Source organism: Myodes glareolus, chromosome 24 (genome assembly GCF_982192425.1).
Source record: "Myodes glareolus chromosome 24, mMyoGla1.1, whole genome shotgun sequence".
NCBI lineage: Eukaryota > Metazoa > Chordata > Mammalia > Rodentia > Cricetidae > Myodes > Myodes glareolus.
In genome coordinates this window covers 14,657,399-14,675,656 of record NC_142049.1, presented here as the reverse complement: position 1 = coordinate 14,675,656, position 18,258 = coordinate 14,657,399, and the positions used below count along the sequence as shown (strand labels likewise).

General features: G+C 47.0%; 1 protein-coding gene across 3 annotated transcripts in view; it reads left to right on the top strand.

Annotated features, from left to right (window-relative positions):
- The first annotated feature begins 5,631 nt into the window (after positions 1-5,631).
- Sh3gl3 (SH3 domain containing GRB2 like 3, endophilin A3) overlaps positions 5,632-18,258 on the top strand; it is a 104,952-nt gene continuing 92,325 nt past the window's right edge. Inside the window, exon 1 of one of the 3 annotated variants that reach the window (XM_087901560.1) lies at positions 5,632-5,781. In XM_087901560.1, coding sequence (XP_087757686.1) covers positions 5,737-5,781 — 45 coding nt within the window. In that variant the 5' untranslated portion in view covers positions 5,632-5,736. Of the gene's footprint in view, positions 5,782-5,964; positions 6,092-18,258 lie in introns of those variants that run through there. The other 2 variants (XR_015736415.1, XM_087901559.1) reach the window with 2 other exon arrangements.

Genomic DNA, 18,258 nt, shown 5'->3' with positions numbered 1-18,258 from the left:
AAATATCCCCGTTTTCAGATGGCATAATCCTTGCCGAAAAGACCCCAGAGACCCCACAGATGCTTAGTCTTAGCAAAACCTCCAGCAAAGTCGCAGAATAGAGACTAACAACAGCAAAGCATTAGCTTCTCTCTACGCCATTAGTGCACACACACACACACACCCCACATACATATGCAAAGAGTTAAAACAACAACAACAAAGAAACTCTCAAAACAGGTCAAAGACCTAAGTGTAAGGTCTGAAACTCCGATGCTGCTAGAGGAAAACGTAGGAGAAACACTTGGGCATCTGAGCATTGGCAACGACCTTCTGATCAAGGCTCCAGTCGCCCAGTTAGTAATGACAAGAACTGGTAACTGTTGTGATACCAAATGAAGAGGCCTTCTGCACAGCAAACCAGCTGCAAAATAAAAGGTGGCCTACAACACGGGGACAGTCTCTTGGCTGCCAGGGATTGCCATCTAAAATATGTGAAGAGCTCGAAAAGAATTAATCTGAACCCCCCAAATGGACAAATGAACTGAAGTGACCCTTTCCAAACGGAGCACAAATGGCTGATCAATACATGGGAATGTATCCAACCCCTTCGGGCATCTGGGAAACACAAATCAAAACTACACAAAATGGTCACTACCAGGGGAACAACAGCAACTCTTGGGAAGGATGTGGGGGAAGGGACCAAGCCACACCAACTGATCCAGTAACCGCAGGGATGGGTTCAGAGGTTCCCCAAGGAATTAAAACAGAATGTACTATTTCAGCTGTTTTCAAATTTCTGTGATCACGATGCTTGACAGAAACTGCTCAAAGGGGGAAACATGATACTGACTTGTGTTTCCATGAGGTTGGTCCATCATGGTGGGGAAGGGGTGGCACACGGCAGCTGGGGAATGTGGCAGAGGCTGTTTCTATCAGGCCAGACTAAGAAGCAGAGACTCTGGCTGGGGCTAAAGGTCAGGCTATTACCACCTGCAACGGCCTACCTCTTCCAGCTAAGCTTCACCTCCTAATAGTTCCATAGCTTTTTAAGTTCAAACCATAACATTGCATTCTTGCCCCCCCCCCACAAGCCTTAAGGGCACTATTTAATGCAAAATGCATTTGGTCAAACTTCAGAGTTTCCACAGCCTTAGAAGTTCCAATGTTATTTAAAAATTCAATGTCTCTATTCAGAATCAAGGTGATCACTTACCCATAAACCCCTATAAAATAGAAAAGCTACACATCACCAATATACAGCGGCGTGACTATTCCTACGCCAAAAGGAATGATCAGAAGGATACCTGAATTTCAGCAGGGCCAACGTTAAATCCCATAATGCCATGTCCAGCACCTGGAGCGGGTGACATTGTAACGTGGGTTCCGAAGCACTTGGGGCAGTGACCCAAATGTCAATCTGTGACCTTGACATTTACAACACGCATATTCTCTCCCTTCTAGATCCAGCTGACATCTGCCCCTTTCTTCAGTGCCCCACAATCTTGGCGTCTCCAGCATCCTGGGGTCTCTGTTCCAACTTAGGTTTCAACTACATAGCTTCATGCAAGTATTTTTCTGGAACTTCTTCAGGAAATATGACTCTGCTGTATATTGTCTGACCTCACAAGCTTTTTACAGGCTCCTTCCCTCTCTCCCTGCCTCCTTTCCTCTCTCCCTTTATTTCCCTTCTCTCTCTTTCTCAAGTGAGTTTACAGTCTTCCACCCTAGCTCCTCTGATGCACGAGAGCTCAACAGTTCCTCACATGCCCTCAATGTAGTCTTCCTCTTCTTCTAGGGCAGTGGGCCTCAACCTCTTTGGGGCTACATAACAAATATCCTGTATATCAGGTATTTATATTACAATTCATAAAGTAGCAAAATTACAGTTATGAAGTGGCAATGAAATAATTTTACGGTTGGGGGGGTCAACACGAGGAACTGTGTTAGAGGGTCACAGCATTAGGAAGGTTGAGAACCACTGTTCTAGGGTAACATATTTGTCTTCTTATTTAAAAAATAATTTTAATTATGTCATGTGTTTTCTTGTGTGAATTTATGCATACGATGTGCATGCAGGGGCCCTTACAGGTCGGAAGAGGGCATCAGATTCCCGGGAACTGGAGTTGTCCGTGGTTGTGAGCTGACTGATGTGGGTTCTGGGAACTGAACCCAGGTCCTCAGCAAGTGCAGTAAGTGAGTGCCCTTAAGCTCTGGGACACCTCTCTAACCCCTTCTTCTTCTTCTTTTTTAATACCACCAATCTCTAGCAGTTATGAATCCTTTGCCTGAAACGTTAATGAACTGTATTTTTTCTGCCCAAACTAAACATTTTTTCCATGTCTTACTATTTTTTTCTTCCTTCCTTCTTTCCTTCCTTTCTTCCTTCCTTCCTTCCTTCCCTCCCTCCCTCCCTCCCTCCCTCCCTCCCTTCTTTCTTCCTTCCTTTCTTTCTTTCTTTCTTCCTTTCTTTTTCTACTGAGCCTCACTGTTAACCTGACCAAAGGTCACTAGAAATAACTATGCCACAGCTTGAAGGCCATCCGGCTTTGTAACTTACTCCACCCAATAGTGTAGCTCATTGCTTTTGAACCTCACCCATGTTTTCAGGATATGGTAAAATTGAGTCTTTGCCACCGTGCAACGTGAATACCCTTTAGTCCAGTTCCCAGTAGTGCCCCTATTCTGTCTAGAGCGTTGTGAGCACAGTGTCTACTGTCCACATTTCTATCATCATGTGGGTTCCCCAAACTCCTGCCCAAATCGCACACTAATCACACAGATAAAATGTAGAGCGCATGACATAAAGAACAAAGCGGTTGCTGTTGAATATTAGTTAAAGATGCGTTGCATTTGTGCATGATGTGGAACTTTTGTTAATGATGCAAAGATGTGTGCATTGCTCTTGTTGCATTTTTTTTGACTCTGTGAAGCTCTGACCTTGCCTGTCTAAAACACCTGATTGGTTTTATAAAGAGCTGAATGACCGGTAGCCAGGCAGGAGAAAGGATAGGTGGGGCTGGCAAGCAGAGGGAATAAGGAGGAGGAGAAATCTGGAAGAAAGAATCGGGGAACAGGAAAAGGAGAGGAGGATACTTGGGACCAGCCTCTCAGCTACACAACCAGCCATGGAGTAAGGAGGAAAGAAGGCAATATAGAAGAGAAAGATAAAAGTCCAGAGCAAAGGTAGGCAGGATAATTTAAGAAAAGCTGGCTAGAAACAAGTCAACCTAAGACCAGGAATTTATAAGTAATAATAAACCTTCGTGTGATTATTTGGGAGCTGGGTGGAGGACCCCCAAAGAATAAATAGTAAAAAAAAATCAATTACAAGTGACATCCTTTTCAGAAACATGAATGGAACTGGAAATTTTTATGCCAATCAAAAGATGCTGGGATCAGACAGTGTTTGCTTTCACACAGGGCATCTAGAGGAAATTGCATACTCCCTGGATAATTGGGATTAAAGATGTACACCACTGCTACAAAGAAGAAACAGAAATAAATGACCAAACGTGTGCTTATAAAACACAGAAAATGTGTGTTGTTTATGAGAACAAGGCATGAAATCCAAGCTATTGCTGGTATTATATGTGCTGTAATAACAAGAAAGAATAAAATGAATAAACCACGTAAATCCTTTTAGTGAAGAAAACTATATATGAAAGATCCCAAAGTTCAAAAATCATGAGAAACAATCTACAAGTCTGCACTTGAATAAACCAAGGAGATGGATTTACTAAACTTGACCACAGAAGGAAACTTGCATGTACTTATTGCAATGGTGGATTCCCATTGTCAACATGATGGGATTTGGAATACCCTAGGAGACACACTTCTGGATGTGCACCTGAGAGTTTTCAGGGAGCTTTCACTGAGAAGGGAAAGACCCCTCCCAATTAGGCTGCTACACTCTCATGCCTGGGATTGAGCAACAATGTCCATCTCTCTGCTTCCCCACTGAAGACGCAGTGTGATCAACTGCCTCCTGCTCTCATGGCTCCCACTACTGTCTGCACCCCCACCCCGTGGAATGTTTCCTTCAAATTGTGACTTCCCCCTAAAAACAGAACAAAATAAAACCACCCCCTTCACCAGCGTTGAACCGGACCTGACTCCTCAACAACCCCCTTCACCAGCGTTGAAACGGTCCTGACTCCACAGAGGGTACAGGCTGAGCCTGTGCTATTTAAACTCCTTTTGGGTACCGAAGGGGTCAGCAGTCGAGCATCTACCCAACCATAGACTAGTTCAGGACAAGGGAGGACCATCTTTCCCAGAACCTTGGGCTCGGATAGCAATGAGGACCTGTCATCTTGCTGGGCTATTATGATCCAGTGGTCAACACCATCACACCTTCTACCATTGTCTGGTGTTAGCTAGTCCTTGGCCAGCTAGGTGCAGAGTCACACTCCTTAACCTCGTCCTAAGATGCCCATTAAGAAGATGCCCACATTTCCCAGCATCGAAGGAAGAACACTATGGACTGTACACTTCCCAGCCGTTGCGAGCAAACCTAGGCACAGGGAGCTGTAGGTACTCACCCTGCCTCAGCAGCGAGAAGCTATGAGGACTTAGGCGGGGGTGGGGGTGGAGGGGAGTTGGAAGCCCAGAGCTAAGGGTCCCGGAGAAATGCAAGAGTCAAATAGAAGCTGGCGGAATGCTGGTAACCTTAGGCCAGATTTGGGGAGGGTCCATGTAGTGACCTTTCTTTTAGGTAGAGAGTGAAAGTTGGGCGGAGCTTGTTTCAGTGTGAAACTCTGCTGAAGTGGATTACAGGCATTAGGGGCCACGGGGTCTTTGAAAGGCCAGGTTCAAGTAAAGTAGTAGATTCGCTGGTGGCACATGCATTAACATAAAGCTCTGTTTCTGTGACCGGGCACCCGCTGTTCAACAACAACCTCTAGATCCTGTGAAAAGGTCTTTTGTAAGACACACTTGGAGACCAATATGGCAAGTTCTCCGGTAAAGAGTGGAATGGAAGACCCTATTTCTGGCATCTTGTAGTGGTGTAGCAAGGGGCTCAGTCATCTGTGAGACTAGTGTGAGTTTATTAGTAAACCTTACCAAGTAATTCCTTCCCAGGGGCCCCAAATTGCTAGAACACACCCCCTAGCTTCCCCCACAACCGGCTCCCGCCCAGCTAAGCACAGAGCCCGGTTCCTGTAGTGTTTCTCTTTCTGAGATGCACACCCCAGCGTTCCTTCCTCATATCACTCAGCAATTCAAAATTCGCGGGGCAGGTGTGTGTGTGTGCGTGTGTGTGTGTGTGTGTGTGTGTGTGTGTGTGTGTGTGTGTGTGTAGGGGAGATGATGTTGCTGCCAAGTGAGTGAAAGCGAGTTTCACACCAAGTCCCAGAAAAGAAGAGAGAAGACCTCGGATCCAGAACAGTCTCAGAGCCAGCTGCATCCCATGTTGGTCTAAAGCAATCCGGAGAGGTTCTCCGCATCCCGGGGACGTTCATCCACTAGTCCCTTTCCTGGCTCAAGCGCTCCGGGTCGCCATGCAACAATGAGGCGTGGGCGGTCCCAGCGGCTTCATTTGCATGCCGCCGAGGCTCGGCCAATGGGCTGCGTCCAAACCTCGAAACGCGGTGTTGCTATCTGCGCGCGCGCGTGTGCCAGTGTGACAGCGCCGTGGCGGTGGCCGTGGCCGTGGGGCGCGCGGGGACCGCCCGGGGTGCCCGCTCCGCTCAGCGTCGCGGCCGCGTGGCCCGACGGAGCCCCGAGACCACCCCCGGGCGGGGCGCTGCCGCGATGTCGGTGGCCGGGCTCAAAAAGCAGTTCCACAAAGCCAGCCAGGTAGGGAGGCGCGCGGGAAGGGGACCTGGAGGCGGTGTCCCCACGGGGGTCGCGGGCCGTGGACTCGGGGTTCCGGTCGGCCTCCCTCGGGCTGGGTTTCTGGTCGCCTAGGAGGGTGCGGGGGCGGGTAGCGGTCGCGAGCTCTGTGCTGCGCGCGGTGGTGCCTCCTCCCTTGAGTCTCGGGTCTCCGGCTGCCGTTGTAAATAGGAGCGGTTTGGCAGTGGAGAGGTCCGAGGTGGTAGGCGGCAGGATGAGCACAGGGAGGAGCGTCACCCGGACCACGACCCTGCTAGGCATCCCTCCTGCCCAGGTATCTCCAGCCTTTCCGTTGAGGGGCTCCTCAGGACGTTGTACTGGTCCCCTGGCTGGGGCCCGCCAGTCTCTGCTTTGGCTTCCCTGGGGTTGGGGCTCGTCATTGTGGTCCTTCCCTTGTGGGCCCTCTTCCCTGACTGGGCTCGAGCTTGGCACCAGGCTCCTGCCCTGGTGATGGGGAGACCCAAAACACACACGTAAACAAACCACAGTAGACACACCTCCGCGCGGAAGGATGGCAGGTGACTCTGGTGGGGGCTTCATGAGAAGCTGCCAGGAGGTGAAGTCAAGGCATTTGGAGATTAAACACGAAAAGTAATTGTGACTGTGGGCTGTGGGAGGGAGGGCATTTTGAGCAGAGGAAGCTGGAAACAGGGACACAGAAAATAAGATGTGTGTGTGTGTGTGTGTGTGTGTGTGTGTGTGACAAGCAAATTTGTATTCTCACACTACGGTTTTCTAGCAGTGGTAGAGCCCACGGCGTTAAAACCTGCTCACCAGCACCTGCGGAATTGTTGCCATGCCCCTACCCCATCCCCAGCCTCAGTTTTGCCAGAACCCAGGTGGACAGACTGCATTTAAAGTCCCTGTCGGTGGCGATGCCCCACCCCTCCTTCTCCCACAAATCGATCTTGAGATTGCAGCTGGCATGAGAAAATTTTTCTTCTCTATCCCAGGCGGAAAGACGCGGCTAGCCCCTCAGTCCCAGCTGGTCCACAAGGAAACTGAGTGATGGCTGTTCCCAGCGGGGGACATAGGGTGGACAGTGGTGCTATTCAGGGTGGTAGAAATCCTGGAGGAGGGGCCGTTTGGGTGAGGGCAAAGATGGTGGGTCCTCTGTTTGATCTCTAGTACTTAAAGAAGTCTGCCGGATATTCAGTTGTCACTGGCCTTTGGCCATGGGTGAATCCAGTACTGGGTGGGGGTGTGTGTGGAACTGGAAGTATTGATTTGGGGGAAATTCCAATTAAAATGGGCATTTTAAAATGGGAGAGCTGAACCAAGTGGAAACATACGCAACAGTCTAAATAAAAACTCAAGGGGGCGCCACACTTGACCACTGCTTAGCCGGGTGCTTGCTGAGCTCAATAAATATGTGTGTAACAAGTGAGGAATAAATGAAGTTAAGGATTAACTGCGAGAGAGAGAGAGAGAGAGAGAGAGAGAGAGAGAGAGAGAGAGAGAGAGAGAGAGAGAGAGAGAGAGAGCGCAGATAGGCATTTAAAGGCTGAAGCAGTTAGCATCTCCTTCTGCAGTAACACTGGAGCAGCTAACTGGGGCAGCCAGGAGTCCCGGCAAGGCAGTGCTTGAGTCACACTCTTGGCCACACTTGTAACATTGTTTTCCTTAGCCCTGGCAGGAAATGAGCCCCTTTACTTTTCATTCCCCCTTCAAGGAGACCTTGGAGGAATCTGAGTACATTCAGTCATTGTTGTCCTTGGGCTGGGTGTGTGCCTACTTAGGGTCTAAAGTAGTGGTTCTCAACCTCTGGGTCACATATCAGACGCTCTGCATATCAGATATTTAAATTGCGATTCATAACAGTAGCAGAATTACAGTTAGGAAGTAGCAACAAAAATCATTTTATGGTTGGGGGTCACCGTAACATGAGGAACCCTATTGAAGGGTCGCGGCACAGGCAGGTTGAGAACCACTGCTCTAAATCCCTCCTTCCTTTCTCTGAAATTATTTGTACTTCATTGAAAAGAGAGACATCCCAGGTTCTCGCTGAACTTACCTGCATCCTGTGGTTAAAGTATGGTCTAGATATTGTTCTAGATGTTTCTGTCCTCCTCTTCTCCCCTCGCTCGCCCAGGTCTTGTGTAGCCCAGTCTAGCTCTAGCCTTGACCACGCAGCTAAGATGACCGCAAGCCTCTGAGGTCTACTTCTCTCCTTCCAAAGCTGGGCTTACGGGAGGGCAGCACCATGAGCAATTTTTTGAGCACTGAGCACTGAACCCCAAGCTCCATGCTTGCCAGGCAAGCACTTTCCCGCCGGAGCTGCATCCCTCGTTCAGTCCTAGACGTCTTTCTCAGAAACTGTGCAGTGTAGCTGGCTTGGAGAAATTGGGTTGTGTTTAATTTATATGAGGGAGCAGAGCAGTAAGAAATGCCAGATGTTCGCAAACAACATTTTCACAGTGGGTTTTAATTCACTCCAAGCTTTCCCAAGGGCAAGGATAGGGAGTCCCGGATGATGTCAGTAGCTAGTAATTCCCAGGGATTCAGGGCTGGCTCCTTGCCACAATCAGCTCTGTGACCTTGGACTTAACCCATCTGGGCCTCCTTGACTTCTCTCTCTGCATGACAAATGGCAAGAGGGTTCAGAAGTTGGGTCCCTGTGCTAAACTTGGTTGCTAAACTTCACAAAACTCGGAGTATACTAAAAACCATTGGACTGTAAACTTCTGATTTTTAAAGATTTATTACTATTTTATTAATATAAAATTATTTGGTGTGTGTGTATATGCATGTGTGTGTGTGTGTGTGTGTGTGTGTGTGTATGTATGCGTGTGTATGCACACTATGTACTGTGTACCTGAGGAAGCCAGAAGAGGACATTGGATCCCTTGGAGCAGGAGTTATAGGTGTTTGTCAGCCGCCCAGTGTGAGTGCTGAGAACTGAACTCAGGTTCTCTGGAAGAGCAGTAATGCTTTTAATCATTGAACCATCTCTCTAGCCCTGGATTGTACACTTTAAATGAACTGCATGGTGTGTGAGTTGTAAATACATACACAAATATAGAGGTGGGGAGGAGTATCTGTCCATCTATCCTTCCATCCATCTAGTTTGTGTATATGTCTCAGTTCTGAATTTTTTTGTTTTGGTGTTTTTGAGGCAGGGTTTCTCTGTGTAGTCCTGGCTATCCTGGAACTCACTCTGTAGACCAGACTGTCCTTGAACTCAGAGATCCACCTTCCTCTGCCGCCTGCCTTCTGAGTGTCGGGATTTAAAGGTGTGCACTACTATCTGGCTGAAATTCTTAAGTGATTTACTTAACACTTTTTTTTTTTGATTTGCGAGACAGGGTTTCTCTGTAGCTTTGGAGCCTGTCCTAGAACTAGCTCTTGTAGACCAGGCTGGCCTCGAACTCACAGAGATCTGCCTGCCTCTGCCTCCCGAGTGCTGGGATTAAAGGCGTGCACCACCACCACCCAGTTACTTAACACTTTAAAAAGAGTTTTAAATAGAACCAGTTATTCTTCTTGCAGGGATGAGGGTGGAGCTGCTAGAAGTAAATTCAGCTAGCGGAGAGCGGCCACTGTGGCTTCTTTAAGCATAGCACAGGAGCAGTAAAGATCCACTTTGGACATTCCCTGACCAGATTGGCTATGCTTTATCTTATAGCGCTTTCTCTTGACAATAGTCACTGTTGACGAGGGAGGTTCAGACCCTACTGTGGATGGATGCTCTAGCCTGGATGCTGTACTAACAGACATATTCTTTTCATCCCAGGACCTTCTAACTTCTTTGGGTCTGGTGCCATATTTCCATGAAAGTCCAGGGGCCAGTATCATTCCTTCCCTCTTCCTCTCCTAAGTCTAACCACCCAAATTGTGGGCTCCATGTTGAATTTACTTTGTGCTTTTATGTGGCAATGCTCACAGCCTCTGTCACATGACCTGACAACACAGTAGGGAATGGGGAAGTCCTTAATTTAGCTTTTTGGTAACCCCTTCTTTCTCTTTTAATGCATCAAGTTGAAAAAGGCTGAGAGGCCGTGAGGGGCCCTGAGAAATGCCCTTGCAGACAGATACCGACTGAGCAGGCTGGCCATTTATGGACAAATGCCCAGGGAAAGATGGCCCTCATAAATGATGAGCTTCTCTAGGGAGACAATGAATGTCTTTTGTTTCACTTTCTCATTAGAGAAAAAAGATAAAAACACACTTTGCAAAATCTATAATGATTTATTTCTTTTTCCTCTTAGAAGCATCGGAAAAATATATTAAAGGTAAAACATTCTTGTCTTTCACACAGACTGTTTGACAAATTAATCCATAAATCTGTGTACTTTGGTTTAAAAGCCAGGGTCCTGGAGTAGATGTTCAACGAGTTGGTTTGGAGTTTTTAATAACTGAAAGGATCTAACCCAAACAGTTCTTACTTTTTGTTCTATAAAGTAAAGCTATAACTCAGGAGTCCCTTGGGATTTGCTTTTAGAGCACATTGGAAAGCAGCGTTCCTTCCTATTAAGATCGGCTTTTAGGTTTATTAAGTACACGGAGTGCAAATTGTATTGCCCAGCACTGACTATGTGGAGGTGTGTGTGTCACGTATATCGGAGACATGATGACGGGCAGGTTTTAGCTGGGAAATCAAGTTGTTAGTGAACAGAATGGATGTGGTACTTTAGTTTGTAGCAGGTGAGCCTGTTGTGAACATTGGCACTCAGAAGGGTGTGGGCAATTTGAGTCTGAGTTCTCAAAGTCTGGCAAGAGCAGCATCAGTCTGGGAGGGAGGGGTTCATCACGGGTGGTGTTAGCCTCTAGCTGTTCCTATTCCCAGCTCCTCATTCATGTTCATTCTCTCTCTCTCTCTCTCTCTCTCTCTCTCTCTCTCTCTCTCTCTCTCTCTCTTTTCCAGACAACTGGTCCCTAATTCTTTATGTCCTTTGAACTCCTGATCTTCCTCCTCCCCTGCGCTAGGGTTATAGGCACACGCCATCTTGGATGGTTCAGGGGACACCCCTCTTCAGCACTGATTGAAAGACTCCCGTGGGCGTCTTCCTTTGGGAGAGACCCCGTGCCCAAAGATCAGTCGAAAACATGCAGCCGGATGCAAACAGCAGGAGGTTTATTGGATACACAGGTACCTGGGGACGACAAGTCTCTCGGAGGACTTGTGCGCCTGCAGGTTGGGGGTGAGGGGTTCTTATAGGAGAGCAAAAAGCGAGGTTTACAGAAGCAAGATGCAGGGTGGTAACGGGGATTCATTTCATTGGTCAATTTAAATAAGGCTAAGCTGAGTGGCACATTCTTGACCTTTTACCTAAATACCAAGGAGGGGGTTGTCCAGACCCACCTGGATACCAAGGAGGGGTTTGTACTACCTGTTTTTCTTATCTCTTTCTGCCTTCCCGGCTGGCGACCAGATGTCTGATTGCACAGCCTCTGACTCGTGACGAGCCCTGCTTTATACGTGACTCAGGCCTCGCAATCCTCTTTCTTTGTTTCTATGGCCAGTCCATAAATCCCTGTCTTGCAGCCAGATAAGGCTGTCCTTGCTCTAATTCTCAGGTATCTTTGCTTAGCATTCCGGAGGCACTGAATTAAGCTTGTTATTTGCTCAGCATTCCGGAGGTCCTGAATTAAGCCTGTTATTTGTTCAGCACTCCGGAGGCCCTGACTAGGCTTGTTATCTGTTCATCCTTTGCAAGAACGGTATGACTGTGGTTAAAACTAGTTGGGGTCCTTCATGATGACTCCTGTTGTTTTCTCTGTGGTGAATCTGATCTTTGAGTCATGACTCCTCATTCATGCCTCTCCCCTGGGTTGCGCTTCAGTACTGCAGAGCGCCCCTGTTTGCTTACGTGTGGCTGTTTTTTTCTGCGTCTCTTGGTGTGCCCAAGAAACAAAATACAGGTGGCTGGTTCCTCCATGGCGCCTCCAAGCCTGTCCCTTCTCATTGTCTCAGCCTTTGCCCCCGTGGCTGCATCTCTCATTCCCATCCCCATGTAGCTATGAGTTCTCTGTCTCTCAAAGAGAGAACCCCCTTGGCTGTTCCTCCCTCTAGACTTCTCCTTTATCAGCAGGTACACTGATGAAGTTAGCACCCTTTCATGGGCTTCTGTCAGCCATTTGATTTTTCAACCCATTCAAATTGAGTCTTCTCCTGTACTTTGAGGCCACGCATGTGTGGGTCTTCAGTGTCCTTTATTCTGATGGCCACTTCCCCATGTGAACTCTTCAGCTACATTGGCCCGGCCGCCTCTGTCTGAGTGCAGCATCTGCCAGAGTTCCTCTGTGCTCGGTCAGCCGGCTGCTCCTCCGGGCTCTGTTAATGGCTCTCCATCCCTTGACTGCACAGCGCACTAGCACGCTGGCTCTCTGACTCCTGTTTTCTAGACTTGCGCTCTTTCGAGGAGGCTTACCCACATTTAAGTACAGCATATGCACTGATGAATCTCAAAACTGTACTTCTAGCTCAACTGCTCCTCCTAGATATAGACATAAATCAGTTCTACCTTTCCGCTCAGCTTTTCCAGTTGAGATGTGCAGACAGGAAGTTGCCTGCATCCTCTTGCGGTTTTCTACCGTGGATCTCAAACATCTGTTCAGCCCCTTAAGTAAAATAAAATAAAATAAAATAAAACAAAACAAAGCCCAGGACTGGGCCTTGATGTCCAGTTCATTGGTGTGGTCCTCCTCCTGGCTCTGCTCCGAAAGTGTTTCCCTAATTCAGTGGGCACTCTCCAACTCTGCTGCACTGGTCTGCCCTGGCCATCTTCCCGGCCCCCATGGCCGTAGTAGCTTCCCAATCCATCACAGACCTCTGAGCCTGCCCTCCTACACACAATCTGTTCACTTACCATGGCCGGTTGCTTTTCAAAAGATATAGCTCAGGAAAGCAAAAGATTAAAAATGCTGGAGAGGAGAGGAAGTTCTCAGTCATTGGTTGCTTTTGGAATTATAAATTTAAAAAGCCCTGGTGGAAGAAGAGTGTGGAGGCCCGAGTTATCCAACTATTCCTCTCCTGGGTGTGTAACTAAAGGAAGGGGAAGCAGTGTGCCTAAGAGCCACTGCACACCTGTGTTTATGTTTATTGTCACAAGAGCCAACCTAGGTGCCTCTCAGTGGATGGAAGGCTAAAGAAAACGTGACACAAAGAAGAAAGGAGAGCTTGTCAACTGTAGTTAAAAAATACCTAACTATAGTATATTTAGTTAAGTGAAATAAGCCAGATAGAGGAAGCCAAGTGAATGCTTTATGTATCTATTGGAAAACAATGCAAACTCCATTAATACGTACAGTTAATACATATTAAAATAAAAATGTATTTACTCTAGTGATTGGTCTTCACTGGCCTCTAGTTGCATATAAAAATAAAATCCAAAGTTAAGTTAGGCTTAAACTTAAAGTTAGTTTCCACTGTGGTAGTTTTCCTTGCTTTAATGTCTATTTGATATTAATATAGCTAATCACTTTTGCTTTGATTTCAGCCTGCCTATATTGGGATGTTTGAAGAGTGTTACTTGGACAAAGTGTGGTCAGATTTTATATTGATTGCTTTGCTATGACAAAAGGCCTGGCTGAGACAACTCAAGGAAGGAAAGGTTAATCTTTGGCTCACAGTCTTAGGGGGTTTCTGTTTGTCATGGTGACAAGCATGGTGGTAGGAGTGGTTCCATCTGTCATGGTAGACACCGTGGAAGGCAGCCACTCACATGGTACTGACCAGGAGTAGGTCCAGAACCGTAGATGAATGGGACTTTCAAAGGCCCCCAGCGACCCATTTCTAACAGCCAGGCCTGACCTAAAGTTGCCACAGTCTTCCAAACAATACTACAATTGGGGGGTAAAGTGAACCATGCTTCATTAATCCACTCTTCCGGTCTGTTCTTTAAGTGTTGTATTTGGGCCATTTACATTTAATGTAATTATTGGCATGTTAGGGCTAACGGCTGCCATTTTAATTGATTTTTGTTGGTTCTGTTTTGAATTTCTTTTTACTCCACCTTTATGTGTGTTAGTTGAAGCTTATTTGACTTCTATGTAGTGTTTTCATATGAATGTTTTTATACAGATTGGCAGTGGCTATTCTAGGTATTATGATAAATGTACAACTCATCATAATTTACTAGTACTGTCATTTTAACGGTTAAAAGGAATGTAGAAAGTTTACTTCCCCTTATCGCTCATCTCCTCCTTGTTTACAATCTAATTACATTAATTGCATCCCCTCCACTCACCTAGATGCACATGAAGCAGTGTTACAATCTGTGATTTGACTGTCAAAAATTATTTAGAAAGCTCATGAGGGGAAGCAGTGTATTGTGTCTGTGGTTTTGCTTACTGTGTTCTCTCTTCCTTTTCAATGTTCCAAGTTTCTTTTATTATTCTTTTTTGTTTGAGAGCTTGTTTTTATAGCCATTCTGTCAGTATATGGGGCTGGTGGCAAAGTCTTAATTTTCTCTCAGCCGAGAATGCTTTCATTTTTCCTTTACTGCTGAAGGATTTCTGCTGTGGACGGACGGCCTGTGGCGGCAATTCTTTCCTTCCTGCTCTTGGAGACCATCGTGGCACATTCTTCTGGCCTCCATGATGTTCAATTAAATAAGCAGGAGGTCATCAGCTGAGGCTGCACTTTGCATTCCCACACGGACCCCAACATTACAGCTTACACCAAATCTACCAGCAGCTATAACACACAGCAGGCTTCAGCCGGTCACACTTCCCACCACCAAAGCAGGAAGCTGCTGGTCTGACTTCTCCAGACGGCGTCCCTGTTTCCCTATGAGAGCTGGAGCTTATGTTGCTTGGCAAGGGTCTCTGCACCACCTCTCCTGGTTCTGGGTGCTGTCCCATTGTTTCTGGTTCAAAGCTTTTTTTTTTTTGTCTTTTCTCGACATTTGTATGTATTAATTGTACACAAATGATAGTTTTCATTGTGAGATTTCTCAGATACATACACAATGTGCTTTAATCATATCCCCCATCTTTCTTCCTGCCAATATCCTTCCTTCACCCCAATGGTCTCTTCTACTTTCGTGCCTCTTTAAACCTAGCTTCTGCTTGTAAAATAAGATAGGAGAGATTTGCATTATACTGTCTGGCTCACCATGATGATTTCTAGCTCTGTTTACTTTCCTGCAACTGATACAATTCCATTCTTCTTTGTGGCTGAATAAAACTCCATTGGATGCCGGGTGGTGGTGGAGCACGCCTTTAATCCCAACACTGCAGAGGCAGGTGGATCTCTGTGAGTTTGAGGCCAGCCTGGTCTACAGAGTGAGTTCAAGAACAGGTTCCAAAGCTATACAGAGAAGCCATGTCTTGAAAAACCAAAGTGGGGAAAACCCATTGGATGTGTGTGACACATTTCCTGTATCATTCGTCATTGGATACCTAGGCTAGTTCTGTGTATCTTGCTATCGTGAATAGTGCAGATATCTTTGTGGCATGTGGGCTCAGAGGGCATGTGTATATAGATCTGGCAGTGGTATAGTTGGATCATATAGAAACTCAGTTTTGTTGAGGAACCTCCATAGTGAGTTGTGTAGTACCAGGACTAATTTATGTGTCTGTTAATGATGTTAAGGGCTCCCCCATGGTGTGTAAGGGCCCCCTCATGCTGTGCAAGGCCCCCCAATGGTGTGTAAAGGGCTCCCCCATGGTGTGTAAGGGCTCCCCCATGGTGTGTAAAGTCTCACTCCCTATGTTTAAGGGCTCCCGCATGGTGTGTAAGGGCTCCCCCATGGTGTGTAAGGGCTCCCCCGTGGTGTGTAAGGACTCCCACATGGTGTGTAAGGGCTCCCCCATGGTGTGTGAGGGCTCACTCCCCACTCCTTCACACCTTCTTCAGCATTTGTGTTCATTTGTTTTCTTGGTAATAGCCATTCTGACTGGAGTGGGTGGAAGCTACCTGTAGGTTTTATTTGCATCCGTCCCATCTGTTTATTGGCCATTTGTGTCAAGTTCATCTTTTTTTCTGATCTGCTATAATTTGAGTCGTGTTTCTTCAAGAGGGTAGATGTCATTTCTGTCTCTGCTTTCAAGACGTTGTCAGTGTCTTTAGTTTTTAGATGTCTGACTATGGTGTATCTCAGTGTGGGTTTCATCTCACCCTGTAGTTGTTCCCTTGGCTTCTTGAGTCAGTAGGTTGTGTCTTCTGCCAAATTTGGGGTTTTCACTCCCTATTTCTTTACGTGCTTAACAGCCCTGTTCTCTTCCTCCTTTCCTTTGGGGGCTCCAGTGACATGAATATTGGATGTTTCACTATCATCTCCCATGTCCCTTTTCTCCCAGCTCATTTTGTTGTTGTTGTTCAGGCAGAGGAATTCACACGACCCTGTCTCCAGTCCACACCTCCTTGCTGTTTCCCGCACTCTGGGTGAGCTGCACCCAGAACTTTAAGTTCCAACCTTAGAACTTCCAATTCTAGCATCTCGCTTGCATCCTTAGTATGTCTTTGTGGAGATGCCTTCTTTGCTCAATAATTTAAGGCATGCTGACAGTTACCTGGTGCTCCCTTCAAGATCGATGCTGCAGCTGCAATGTTTCTGTTACCCTGGTGTTGCCATCCACCATTTGCCTTTCCTCATTCAACCGAAATCTCCCTGGCTCTTGGAATGAATGGTTTTTCAATTGAAATCTGGGCATTTTGCTAGGATGAGACTCCGGATATTACTTAAATGGTCATGATTTGTTAGTTGTATTTGGCATTGCTCTGTTCAGGGGGGGATGTCCCTATCATTCCTTCCAGGCGGAGGAAGAGTCGAGATTCCTGTCTAAGACTCGGCTGGCTTTGGGAGGAGGAATAGCTCCTTGTTGCTGAGGGACTGGGCCTTCTGATGGCCACCAGGTGCCCATGATGCCTCTCTATCTGGGAGGGGTGGAAATACCTTGCTACTGCTTCCCACTTGGTCTCACCCTGCGTCATGGAAGGGGTGGCCTCATTATCAGTAGTCATGGTGGATGAACTGACTCTCTGCTCAACCTATCTGACATACTTTTTGTTTGTTTCTTTGTTTGTTTTTTGAGACAGGGTTTCTCTGTGTAACAGCCCTGGCCATCCTGGTACTCACTTTGTAGGCCAGTCTGGCCTTGAACTCACTGAGATCTGCCTGCCTCTGCCTCCCAAGTGTTGGGATTAAAGACGTGCACCACCACTGCCAGACTCTGACATACTCCTCTTGACAGGACCGCAGGAACCTCATTACTGTCAGTCAAAAATGGAAGTTAGGCTCCTCACATGGCCTCCATTGACACTAAAGGTTGGGAAAGTGGCTTTTTACTCTGCTTTAAGATGACAGTGTCATATGTCTACTCGACACCATCCTGTGGGCAAGGAGGGGCCGGGGTAAGTCATCTTGTCACAGTCTGGCCAAAGGCAAAAGTCTGGTCTCCCTCTCACCCTTTGCTGATATGAACTGTGTGGGGCCACGGGGTTGGTCAGTACTCCTATCATCCATCTATCGTCTGTCTGTCCGTCTGTCTATCTATCTATCATCTACCTATCATTCACCTTATTCCTTTCTGTACAGTGTGGCCCGAATAATGCAGCTTAAGAGTTTTTTGCCTCTCTAGCTGGCCACTTGCTTGCTCTATGGTTGAGAGAGAGCAGGCCTTTCTTGGAACAGTGTTTCTCTGAGTTTGCGGCCATTTTTAGGTTGCTCGTTCCTTCAGCTCCAGTAATTAGGAAACTTGCTAACATTCCATTGCGGGGGTATGCCCAGTGTCTCTGACCAGGTTGCCTCTTGTCTCCTCTTGAGTCTTCTTGGGTTTGAGCTGTAGACAAGAGCTTTAGCAGTAGTCACTGGGAGGAATTTGGCAAGCACAGCTGCTCTGTCTTTCCGAAGCAGAAATTCTCGTGTCCTCCGATTTTAAGCCCCTTCTTCTCTGATGTTACTGTTGCATCATTTTTTTTGTCCTGTTTACTCCTTATGGTGTCCCAAGCCTCCCGTGGCTGACACACGGGGAGTTATCTGATAGTGTTCATGGACATCCAGCAGACAGCGATGATAGTAAGCGGGGCCTCGATGACCGACCTGCTTCTGATTCTCTGGCCTACAGTTTGCTGAGGTCTTCCTTGTTTTGGGAGGGGTGTTCAAAGTCTTGATTTTTAGATGGGATTTTCTAGTTTTGAAATATCAATAATTAAACTTCTGAAAAGTAACAGGTACTAAAAGACAAAGTGTGATGAACTAGCGTGGTCCATTGCCGTGTGCCAGGCTTCCATCTTTTAGGCTTGGAGAGGAGAGTGACTTTGAATCTTTACCCACAGAATGTCTTTTTGTCAGGCTCGGGCAGATGATGCACATGGCGTTGCCAGCACTTTTGCTCAGGTGCTGAAATGGTCCCTGCAGAGATGGCTCTTGGTCTGCTGGGAAGATGTTCTCGGAAAACTTACGGGGAGGTAGAATGGGCTGAGCTGACTTAAGCATCTGCCCATAGGAAGAGCTTGGCAGCAGCCATCAAAGACTGTGGCAGAGAGCTGTTGGC